The 13,220-nt window shown below is 40.0% G+C and overlaps 1 protein-coding gene across 1 annotated transcript in view; it reads left to right on the top strand.

The window, feature by feature from the left end:
• Window positions 1-9,014, top strand: part of si:rp71-1c10.7 (uncharacterized) — a 44,324-nt gene extending 35,310 nt beyond the window's left edge. The window contains exons 4-5 of the mRNA XM_064324522.1: window positions 5,938-5,990; window positions 6,495-9,014. Coding sequence (XP_064180592.1) covers window positions 5,938-5,978 — 41 coding nt within the window. The 3' untranslated portion in view covers window positions 5,979-5,990; window positions 6,495-9,014. The remainder of the gene's footprint in view (window positions 1-5,937; window positions 5,991-6,494) is intronic.
• The last annotated feature ends 4,206 nt before the right edge of the window (window positions 9,015-13,220 follow it).

Genomic DNA, 13,220 nt, shown 5'->3' with positions numbered 1-13,220 from the left:
CAGGCACATAGAATTGAGTCATGTCCTGCAAGTAGATGGGGGCTGTCCTGTTGGCGGCAGTGTAGGCAAGGGTCAGGGCTTTGAATCGGATCCTGGCAGCGACCGGTAGCCAGTGAAGTGATCGCAGCAGAGGAGTGACGTGGGAGAATTTGGGGAGGTTGTAGATGAGTCGGGCAGCGGCATTCTGAATCATCTGTAGTGGCTGTATGGCACAAGCTGGCAGGTTTGCAAGGAGAGAGTTGCAGTAATCAAGGCGAGAGGTCACCGTAGCCTGGACGAGCAGCTGGGTGGAGTGCGTTGTCAGGTATGGTCGAATCCTCCTGATGTTGTATAGGAGGAATCTGCAGGACCGTGATGTTGCCTTGATGTGCTCCTTGAGGTCCAGCTGGTCATCCAGGACCACCCCCAGGCTCTTTGCAGAGTGAGAGGCAGTCACTGTGGTGCCATCAACCGTGATTGAGAGTTCACGAAGCAAGGAGGTCTTGTACGGGAAGAAGAGCAGCTCAGTTTTGTTGAGGTTGAGCTTCAGATGGTGGCTGGCCATCCAAGTGGAGATGTCAGGCAGGAAGAGATCTTATCATTGATCTGTGTGGCCGAGGGGGGGAAAGAAAAGAAGAGTTGTGTGTCATCTGCATAACAATGATAGGAAAAACCATGTGAATTAATGACTGAACCAAGAGATCTGGTGTATAAGGAGAACAGCAGAGGACCCAGTACAGATCCCTGCGGCACTCCCGTAACAAGTGGATGAGAGGCAGAAGCAGACCCCTTCCAGGTGACCTGGTAGGTCCTATCTGCAAGATAGGAAGAGAACCAAGACAGGGCAGTCCCGGTAATTCCCATCCCAGCCAAGGTGGAGAGGAGTATTTTATGGTTGACCGTGTCAAAAGCTGCAGACAGGTCAAGAAGGATCAGGACAGAGGAGAGGCGTGAGGCTCTTGCAGTGGCAAGTGCCTCCGTCACAGCTAGTAGTGCAGTCTCTGTTGAGTGCCCGGATCGGAAGCCAGACTGGTGAGGGTCTAGCAGGTTGTTCTGATGGAGAAAAGAGGTTAATTGTTTAAGAACTGCTCGTTCGAGGGTTTTGGACAGAAAGGGTAGAAGGGATACGGGTCGATAATTTGTTACATCGGAGGGGTCTAAGGTGGGTTTTTTGAGTAGTGGGGTAACACGAGCCGTCTTAAAAACAGAGGGAACATGACCAGAGGAGAGAGAGGAATTAACAATGGAAGACAGATAGGGAAGGAGCTCGCTGGAGATAGATTGGAGAACTTTAGATGGGATGGGGTCAAGTGGACAGGTGGTTGCGCAATGAGAGGCGATGAGTTGTAATACATCGGAGTCCTCCAGCATTTCAAAGGAGGTCAGTGTGGCTGTGGGGTTGTCCTGGGGGGTTGGGGGGCTCACTGGATGGGTAAGGGAGTTCCGGATTGTAGCCACCTTTCCTTCAAAGGCGGCCAGAAAGTCATCTGCGGAGAGGGAAGAGGGAGGTGGGGGTGGAGGAGGAATGAGGAGGGAAGAGAAGGTGGAGAATAGTTTACGTGGATTAGAGACACATGCGCTGATCTTGGATTGGAAAAAAGAGGCTTTTGCAGACGTGAGGGCAGATGTAAAAGTCGCCAGCAGGGTATGGTATGCGGTCAGGTCATCAGAGGATCGGGATTTTCTCCACTTTCTCTCTGCAGCCCGCAGTGATGTTCTGCTGGAGCGTAGTGACTTGGTCAGCCATGGGCAGGGTGGTGAGGAGCGTGCTGGTTTGGAGACAAGAGGACAAAGTGAGTCGAGGGACTGAGAGAGGCAGGAGTTGAGGGTGGAGGTGGCAAGGTCAACTGGCAGGTTAGAGAAAGACGCAGGAGGGGGAAGTGTAGACAGAGCAGTGGAGACGAGGGAGGATTGTGACAGAGTAGGGAGATTTCTCCTGAAAGTTACTGTGGGTGAGCTATTGGATGAATTGAGGGGGAGTGAATAGGAGAGGGAGAAAGAAAGAAAGAAGTGGTCCGAGACATGGAGGGGAGTCACTGCAAGTTGGGGAATGGAGCAGCCTCTGGTGAATACAAGGTCTAGTTGGTTACCAGCCTTGTGTGTGGGGGGGGAGGAGGACAGGGATAGGGCGAAAGACTGGAGGAGTGAGGCAACCCTGGACAGTTGGGAGGTTTCTGGTGGGAGGTTGAAGTCTCCCAGTAGAATAGCAGGAGTGCCATCCTCAGGGAGAGAGCTCAGGAGAGTGTCCAGCTCGTCCAGAAATGAGCCGAGTGGACCTGGAGGGCGGTACAGAACAATAACGTGAAATGTAGAGGGATGAGTTACAGTAATTGCGTGAAATTCAAAGGAGGAGAAAGTAGGGTTAGGACTGGGGAGGACACAGAACTTCCAGGACAAGGAAATGAGTAGACCGGTACCCCCGCCTCGGCCAGAGGCCCTGGGGGTGTGCGAGAAGGAGTATCCCGCAGACAGTGCAGCTGGGGTGGCGGTGTTATCGGGAGTGATCCAGGTTTCCGTGAGAGCCAGGAAGTCAAGAGACTTCGTCTTGGCAAAGGCAGTAATGAAGTCAGCTTTCTGGACGGCTGACTGGCAGTTCCATAATCCACCTGTGACAGTGAATTCCTGAGGTGTGGATAAGGGTGGGTAGATCAAGTTAGTTAAATTACACCTGTGGTGAACAGACCATTTGGGGCGAGGCAGCGCGCACAAGGGAATGGGGTTTAAAAACATGATAAACTGACGACGAGGCTCCGCTGGAACTATAAATACCGGGTGACAATTACGTGTTTGCATTAGCTTCATTAGGGCAGATAAGCACCAGGTGAAGCTACTCGAAATTAGCTCAACAATACGGGGCAGTTAAACACCAATCCCCACACAGTTTCACTAACGCCTTTAACTAACTAACAACAGCAAGTCAACTACAGATATTCTCAGCTAACGCCCAACTAAGCTTGCTGACTAGCAACAGTTGAGACAAGTTTTAAAAAAGATTAGGCTACCTAAATTACACACAACTATGTTCTCTAACTAGCAACAGCAGAAACAAATTAAGTTATGATACGCTTATCTGAATCGCGGGGGACGGCAGAAGCGACGACACAATCAGATGCACACTGTTGAACCACAGATGAACACCACTTAAATAGCACCAGGTGAAGCTACTCGAAATTAGCTCAACAATACGGGGCAGTTAAACACCAATCCCCACACAGTTTCACTAACGCCTTTAACTAACTAACAACTAACTTTAACTAACTAGTTGGTGGTGTGCTAGTAACTCACCTGTCTATGGGACCTTCTGGCGTGGGATTGAACCCCACCTGAAGCTCTGGCAAATCTCTAATTCTTTACTCATGTTTATTTGCTAACTAATAATTGTCTTTTACTCTAAGACTATTACTTTTGCTACTGTATAATTATTGTGGGAACTCATTTATATTCCAGAAATCCATTCTCTATCATTTCACATGTAAAATAGGATGAGTATCCTTTGTCTCCCAGTGCTTACAAGACCGAATACAGACAGTATCTAAATGACTGAAGGGATGGAAATATTTCACAGAACAGACTGTATTATGACATTCCATTGAGACGTTCGGTTAACTGGCTAGATTTGCTTGCAATGTGAAAGTTTTGTTGCCGGCTAGGACACAGTCAGGCCATATGGAAGTACAACTTGAGCTGAATTAAGGTTGAATTGAGCTAGCCTAGTCTTTTATGTCAAAACATGCACCCTCGATTTCAACTTCTCTAGACGTCTACATTCCATCTATATTCGAGCTTGTGTTTACTGGGCTACCTATTTTAAAAGCACGAGCAAATGGCAGCATTAAAGAACGTCATCGTATTGCATGGCCATTTAACTAAGCATATGTTTATAACTTCATTCCCTTATGCATTATTCACGTCCAAATCATTTCAGAATGTTCAATGGATGCATTTATCAAAAGCCACGAACAGGGAGCCATATGCATTTCATGACAGCAGATTTCTTGATTTACTTAAAAAGTTACAATGGAAGTGTGTCTGTCGCTCTGGATAAGAACATCTGCTAGACGCCTGTAATGTAATGTAATGCAAATGCCACATTTCTAAATGAATGTTAGCTAGCCCTGTTCTCTATCTCCCCACATACAAACAATTTTTACGTCTCTCAAACTTTATCAATACTTTTAATGGCAGGCCTAGATTTAAATGAATGACTAATAGACAGTGCTTTGTTGGCATTGTTGTATGTTGAAAACGTGTTTTTCATCAGATAAATACATACCTGAGACGACCTACCCTGTAGATAAAAGTAAACAAACCAAAAACAAAACAACAACAACAAAAAAACAGTGGTAATGTGTAGTAGAGCAAAGATAAGAAAGCAATAATGTTTTAAAAAGGAGTTTATTTGTTCGGCCATTTTCACCTTCTTTCTTCTTACTAATCTAAATTCTTGTTAATGCTCAGTCTTACAGTCACTCTTCAACCTCGATTGCCAGGACTTCTTCTTAACAGGCCATTATTTTATTTGGTTCTATGAATTCTTTGTCCTCTACATTATGCGCGATGCGGAGTCGAGGAGGAAACAGTATGCCATGTCGGATGCCGTCGTCCTTGGAGCAGCTTGCTGACATCCATGAATGTTGCCTGGGCCTTGCTGATGTTTGCAGTGTAATCCATAAAAAGATGGCTATCAACTCCCTGTTGATTCCCCCGAGCAGAGATTGACTATGGGCATGGTGCAGCAACTCAACACAGTCTTGATAATAATTAAGTTTGGCTACAATGGTGCGTGGTTCTCCACCTTGGTTTCTTGGCGGCAGGCACCTGTGTGAGCAATGAATTAGCACATCTTTATCTATTTGTAGTACTTCTGTCAGCAGTGTTGAGACCAATGCAGGAGAGCTTGGTCCAGTTGTATCAGTGATCCCCAACATCTCCTTTAATGTTGGATTCTGCCCTCCATATTCTCACATTCTCTGTGTCATTCTTGTTTTAACTCAGTTATCATATTCTGTAAAGCAGCCACCTCATCTGACCTCATTAATAGCCCCTCTCCATCTGTTTTCTGTTAGCCTTTCAATCTCAGAATTAATCACCGCAGTGTTACTTATTATTTCCATTTTCACTGTTTGCAACTCACGCTTAAGAAAGTTAAAGTCTTCAGCAAGTACATTTTTCAGCAAGTGAGTTTATCACCGGTGAAATGTCCAATTTTAGCAAGAGAAGAATCTCTACATTCAAACCCATAACGTCCATCTCACTGGGGTCAGGCAGACGTGGGGTCTTTTAGCTGTTGGCAGTACTCTGGTCCGAGGAGGTGCTGGGCCTAGTATTGGAGGTCCACTGTATTAATCCTTCCGCAGGTTTGTCACCATCTATGCACACAGCCAGCACTGTTTGACTTCCAAAATAAGTATGAAGCAAATTTTACGATTTTATGGAATGAAAGGTGGTATAAAAACTTTTAATAAAACAATAGTTCAGTGGGAGCTCAGGCTAAACATGTCCTACTCCATTGCTGCCCCCCCTGAGAATCTGCACTTACAAATCTAAAATTGTGGAGAACAGGGACAAATCAAGAAAAAAGTATTTTCCCCAAACATTATGAAGCACACTGTATATTACATAGTTATTACTAAGATATGAGATGTTACTATCTAGAAACTTCCATAATTCTTGGAAAATATCTACTCAATTAAATGCATGTCCAAAATACAGAATCTATAATAATAATAATAATAATAACAATAATATAATTATTATTATTTATATGTTATTATTGTTATTTCCATTGTATTTTTAATGGTGAACTCTTTTGGTTTGTTTAATCATGAAAATGTAATTTTTTTGTTGTATTTCACATTCTCCATTTAATACTGCAAAATCGATAAATAAAGATGCCTCCCATTAATAAAGCAAGCTTTGTCATGAAACGTGATGCTTGTAAATATATTCTCATTTTAGAGCCTATTGAGGAGACTACAGGACCTCTTTATCAAGTATAACTATTTCAGTAGGTGAGTATGAATCTGTTTATCTGTCTATTTAGTTGATAATTAAATAAAACATATGGGGTTTTAGCAGATTTCCATTTTCTATAGCAACTCAGAAGAGTGTGTACATAAAGATGTAGGCAAAAGAGCAGAGTTGATGGCATACTATCAGTGTCACTAGTAGTATCAACAATAGTAGTAAGTACATAAACCTACAACCACCTACTGTATAAAGTTGAGTGCCACAGTTGGTGAGTATAGCTTAAATGTGTGCAATGTGAAATAAAAACTTCTAGGTGATACACTTGCATCATATACTGAAAATAATGGCAAATTTAAAAAAATCTGAAATCTAGGAAAATGGATGTAGACATGGTAACATAGAAATGTGAAGTAGCCTACTGACTTCCCTGAAAACATGTAGATATTATGTAGAGTATTAAGATCTCTAAGACATGGACTACCAGAATTTCTGTTAATTTGTGTACAGTTAGCTTCTCATTCATTTGGGCCATCTCTCCCCACTAGGCTTTGAGTTGGGGAACTGGGACTGGCACAGATGGAGACCAAAGCTGGAATGTCACACCAGTCAACTCAATCTTGGACTCAATTATTTTTCTTACCAGGAGGGGACCACTGAGATTTACTTAGGGCAGTTTCACATTATTTTACATTATTTATTCTGAAACTATATTAAATTATAATTCCTGACATTTTCATATTTTCATAATAGTCAATATTTGGAACAAGGCAGTTTGTGAACACAGATACTGTAATATCCCTGGAGGAACTTTGGATAGTGAAGAGATTAATCTCAGTCTTTGGTCAATTTGATGAGCGCTGTATTCTTGGGGTACCAACTGTGAGTGCACAGACCATAGACCGTATAAAAATATGGACAAAGTGCTTCATGATATCACCCACTGATTTGCTATGGTTAGTGCTCACTGGCGCATGAAACCCAAACTAGGGCGCAGCCACATTGCCCGCAAGCACAGTGGAGCGAAAGAGTGGAGTCCACAACTACAGGAAAATCCACCCCGACTACCTTAAATGGTAATTAGACACACCCATGTCTGGCCTTGCAACCACAGAACTATACTGTCATAACATTTCAAAAAAGTTAATTGTGCAAGATACGTTTAGTGTTAAGATATTTACATAGAAAAATAGATTAAATAGATCACTAGCTAACTAGCCACCTGGTTATACAGACAGATAGATAACAGAACTCTAGATAGCTAGACAGATTTATCACGAGATAACTAGCTAGCAAGTTTGCTAGATAGACAGATAGATCGATAGCAAGACAGTAAGCTTGCTCCCCCTAGCTAAGTAAATCCCCCTAGCTTATCTTCTTAAAGCTGCTTCAAATCTGCTTACAAATTTGAATTTTGGCGGAATTATTTTTAAAAATCAGACACAGGGGAGACATTACAAGGGATAGGATTAACTAGTTAAACCATCATTTCTTGTGTAAAAAATTTATTGATATATTTCCTCTGAAAAAATTGGCCCCTTTTCAGGCTTTCCCCATTGACTTAACATTCGGTGGGCAGGATTTCAAGTTCTGTTTGCAACCAGGCGTTGCAGTTCACGCAGTAGCCACTGGGGTAAAAGGCTTCACTAATAGAGGCAAGTTGTTGCCCCTTGGCACAGACAAAATATCAACAGCTATTCACTGAGCTCGCCTTATTTATATTTTCTGCCATGAGGTAAAAAAGAAGAGTGGATTACAGTGATATAGTCTTTGTAGTCTTTAAGATTCTTCTCATACACTCCACAGACATTTTGTTCTTACTGATTTTCTACACCTTGTACGATGAATATCCGCCGTACATTTTTGCCTGTAAAAACTGACAGGACAACCTATTATGAGACTGAGGGGAATGTTAAGGGAGTATAAGCGCAAACATTGCATTTTCCCAGTAATATTGCTCATAATTTGCTTGTACTTTGGATGAACTCCAATCAAAACTCACGAGAACTGAGTATTTTCTCCTCTGTTGCATAGTTATTTAACATATTGCACATCAGTATGCAATATAAGGATGAGTGTAAATGACTCATAACACACTGGAACTGCCAGTTGACTGCTGTGCTTCTTAGTAGTCATCAGTCATTCTGTTTAAATGACAAAACGTCAAGATCAAATAGTCAACAACTGAGATATGGGAGTGGTATGAAAATGAAGTGCCTTAACTGCTATTTACCAACAAAGGAAGCAATATTTTAGTGGAAAGTCCATGTTTTGGCAATGGACTAAGCACAGCAATGGTAGGTGGTAGATACAATTATAATGAAGCCCAAAATGGCCATCAACAGTTGTAACTATTAGCACAAATTATATGGATAAAATATAGGTCTCACAAGTGTCCTGCTTTTATGTACATATTTTTAAAAAGTTGTTATTGGAGAAAATGAAGGACATTTCTGGCATTCAAATTTGTTGTTAGGTTAACATTGCTTATTGGCTGTAAATGTGCCTTGTCGGCAATTGCTCATGTTTGTATTTATGAGACTAACAATGTCCACTTCTGTATGTCACTCTGGATAACAGTGTCTGTTAAGTCACTGTAATGCAATGTAACGCAATGGGCCTGTATTTAACAAATTCTTCATACATTTCAAAGAAATAGAATATCTTTTCATTTCACACCCACATGTTCTTGTGGCATGCAGTGTCTCCTGGAACAATTCTAGTACTCATTTGACTGTACTTGTTCTCTTTGTCTAATAATTCAAAGTTTATTCCTGTTATTCAATATTTCTTAAGTGTGTGTACCTCATGCTATTTTTGTCTATTTGCATTAGGTTGTTATTTATATGTTTTAAAAATAGCTAATTGCTATGGCACACATCAAAAGCACTACCCTTTAAGCCAAAAGACACGCAAAATCCTAAATTTTCCATTCTGTATAGGCAATTCATCAATCAAAAAAAAAAAAAAAAAAATTTAAATGTCATGAAAACATGAATTACTTACATTAAATAAGATTAATTAACATAATTGTTAAATCATTTGATTAAAAAACCAGTGCAAACTTACATTTGTGAGATGTCATGGTAGTAATACAGGAGACTGAAGATAATTCAGACAACAATAATGTAATGCAAACACAAATCATAACCAAGGTAATCTGGATGCATTTATCCACAGGTTTTAAATCATGTACAGTGAATCTATACCTGGCATGTCTTTGGGTTGTGCTAATTCATACTCATGAATCCAGAATGGTGGCTTGCTTATAAGGTGAAGCAGAACTCATCAACAGGGATGACTGTCTGGTAAATTGCAATATATTGCTGTCATTTGAAAACCATTCTGGCACCACTGCTGCATGATAAAAGCAAACATTGTCTCACATGATGACATAAGTAACCTAATCAGCTTGTCTGATGTAACTGTGCAGTTCACCCAGGATGTCCAATAGATATATGCAATTATACGGTCTAAGTAATTATCTATGCCTCACCACATCAATATCTGAAATGGCCTATGCAGTACCATCATCTGAAATTACTGCACACAGAGTAATGGCACATTTCTCTGTGACTTATTTTGTAGCTGATTATACTATGGCCACATCTTAATGTTTTTGTCTTCAAGGTGTCACTAGCCTCTTAAACATTACTAAATATGTGTATTGATATATTTATTCTTTGACTCCATTAAATATACATGGGGACAGTCTGTACTACTGTAAACAACCACAGTATCTGGCTCAGAATACAGCACAATTAAATGAAAACCACCCTTTATAGAAACCTGTTTTCTCTGAATGATCTGTTGGTCACAGAGATGCACAACTGGTTCTACCTCATTATTCAACAGGAATAATCGGGATATTATTCCATCAGCATTTATTTTTACAACCAGTCAGATTTAAACATGACTGTAATTCTATTTTCATAATTTCTCAGAATAAGACAATATCCAGTAAAGTCAGAGTTCAAAACCTGTAATGGGGATACAAAGTCAAATTTGTGAAGGAGATACAGTATTACATATAAGCTCTTTCACTCTGCCTGGATACAAAGCGGAATCCTTTTTGATTAGACCAAAAAAAATGATTTTCATCCAATTCCCTGGACTCAAGAACATCCCATTAGGTTGTATTTCTTTGGCCTCTGCACAAGTAAAAAAAAAAAAAAAAAAACAGTATGAGATTCATGGAACGAAGGTCTCTGCTTGTCAAGCACTGTCTCCACTCCTGTTTAGACCAAAGCAGGCGGTGGTAGTCACTAGCTAGCTGCTAGCTAGTGCAGTACTGCAAGTGAAGACATCAACATTTATTTCTTTTGAATTTGAAATAGATAATTACATTTTAAAACGAGATTTTTCAGTGCATATCAAGTGTGACAGTACGAACAAGCTGCAAATAGTGATTAACAAGAACCAAGCACTAACTGCCAATTTGAAGCCAGTAAATATGAAGCCAGTCTTTCACTGCCAATTTGAATGTGCTTATATATACATTTATGTTAAATTACAATTGAACCCTTGCAACGAAGAACCATGTATGTGACAACTGTTTCATTTTTAGAAAATGAAACATTTCTTTTTTGGGGTTTATTTTTAAACACCCACAGTTGAAACATATTTAGGTATTGCCTAATGTTTGTTATTACATTGATTATTTCTTTTGATTTAATTTTTAAAACATTTTTATCAATGTTTTAATTTCTATAATGTGGAAGAACAGTACATCTCCATGGAACACCGCATAAAACTCGGTGAAGAACTGCAGTTTCCTCTCCTCCGTTATGTTGCTGCAATCTTTCTTGCATGAACCGGCACATACTTTCCCCTTGTCATCAAAAGAATGAAACAGACCTGTGAGCTAACGTAGTGACAACATAAGTAGCTAATGTCAAGACAGTTAATAACAGCTGACGTTAACGTTATCGATAACGTAAAACAATGTTAGCGTTCACTAATAGCAGGCACGATACAACAGGCTGTTATCAACCGAAGCTTTAGCTTAGGCATACCCTACTTTAGTTAACGTTAGCTAGCTAGTATGCTGATCAGTCTTCAAAACAGTGAAGTGGGCATCTAAACGGCACAGTACAGATTCACATTACAGTTCATTTTCCTCACGTTACGTAAGCTGCAGCTGTCTGACTATGTACTTGATGTAACGTTGCGTTATATAGGCTACTGTTTTTCCACAAACCACAACGTACATCTTTATGGCCTTTTTTCCTAGGCTTATCTTCGCCTTTTCTGTTCGTGTAGGGTATCCCTGCGTCCCTTGCAGTCTTCCGCTGGCGGTCCTTCCAGTTGTTAATAATTATTTTCTTTTTTGCCGACATTAAGCCGGTTAACGTCGGACATGGACAGACGCGCTGCTCTGTTCTCCATTTTCAGTGTTGGATATAAACGGTTCTTCCAGGCGAGTGGAATTTTAAAAGTAAAAAAAAAATAAATAAAATACCGCATTTTTGCCCATGCGAGAGAACTTTATTATGAAAAGAGGGTGTCAAACAACAACATGTGCCACATGTATCTCAATTTTGATTAAAAAAAAAAAAAAAAAAAAAAAAAAAAAATAATATATATATATATATATATATATATATATATATATATATATATATATATATATATATACGGTTCTTCGTTGAAAGGGTTCAATTATTATATTGTTTTTCTATCATTTTATAGTAAAATTACTCAATGACAAAATATGGTGAGTCTTGTTTTTAAGGATATAGTTAATAATAGTAATAACATTGACTGTAATACTGTAAAATTTACAGCAACTTGCATGCAGTAATTTGCAATTAGTAAATGGTAAATGGACTGCATTTATATAGCGTTTTTATCCAAAGCGCTTTACAATTGATGCCTCTCGTTCACCAGAGCAATTAAGGGTTAGGTGTCTTGCTCAGGGACACTTCGACACGCCCAGGGCAGGGGATCGATCCGGCAACCCTCCGACTGCCAGACAACTGCACTTACCTCCTGAGCTATGTCGCCCCCGTTGCAATTGTTATTGCAGTACTGAAATTATTACTCTAATAAAAATTACAGAGGTTAGATGGGTACTGTAAGTGCATTTACAGTAACCATGCTGTGAAATGTATAGAAGCAACGTACAAGCTAATTCCTGCCAGCAAGTTACTGTAAATATTACAGTATTGCTTTTACAGTAATTTGCTGGAAACTACATGATTATTTAAAATGATATTTTTTACTCAGGCCTAATGATATCCGTCCATTATCTAACCCGTTTATTCCTGGTCAGGGTCACAGGGCGGGTGCCTATCCCAGCATGCACTGGGCGAAAGGGCAGGAATATACCCTGCTCAGGTCACCAGTTGACTGCAGGACACATGCAATATTCACTCACACCTATGGGCAATTTAGAGTCTCCAATTAGTCTAACATGCATATCTTTTGACTGTGGGAGGAAACTGGAGCACCCTGGGAAAACCCATGCAAACACAGAAAAAACATATAAGGGGGACTTCTTGGTAGGTTTTGAACTGCTCCTGTAACGCCCCGTCTTTTCACTGACAGGCCTTTTGACTTTGCCTGACAAAACAGAAGTGAATTTGAAAACAGCAGAACTGCAGTTGAGTTTTCACCAGTCCAAACAGACATTATAAGTCTTTAAGCCAAAACCCAGGAGAAGAAAAAATAAATAAAAAGATAATAATCAGAACAAAAAAAATATTGTTCCAGCAACTTTGGTGCTAAGACCCCTAACAATAAATATAGCTGCAAGCAGCAATTACTAGGGTCCAAGCAGCATAACAGCAGTTGGCAAGCACAGAGATCCAATGAAAGCAGGCACAAACTTTACATATATATTTTCAAACTTAAATGATGACCATGCCATAAATGTAGGGAACTGTCTGATGCAACAGTGAATTTTACAGTGAATTTTTGAATACTGCTTGGATTTTGGACTGGAATCTAAATATCAGTACACATACTAAGTTTCATAACTTTAATTCTTCAAGATTTTGCCATAATCACTGGAAAAGTAATAACTGCCTAAAGGTTTGTGAGATGAGGCAAAATTCGAAATTTTGAGGAAATCAGTTAATTTTTGCCAGAGAAGCATTTTAAGTTGTTTTCAAGATATTCAAAATGGCAAAACATACACTATTGTAGTGGTTCCCTGAGGCAAATTAGTTTTTTTCTTTTGAGGAGGGACAACTACTGACATTCTTTTCAAGTCAAATAGTGTAGGTTTAGGACTGCTTAATAATTGCAATTTCAACTGGCTATTATACCAC

Source organism: Anguilla rostrata, chromosome 2 (assembly GCF_018555375.3).
Source record: "Anguilla rostrata isolate EN2019 chromosome 2, ASM1855537v3, whole genome shotgun sequence".
Lineage (NCBI taxonomy): Eukaryota > Metazoa > Chordata > Actinopteri > Anguilliformes > Anguillidae > Anguilla > Anguilla rostrata.
This window is presented reverse-complemented; position numbering and strand designations above follow the sequence as displayed.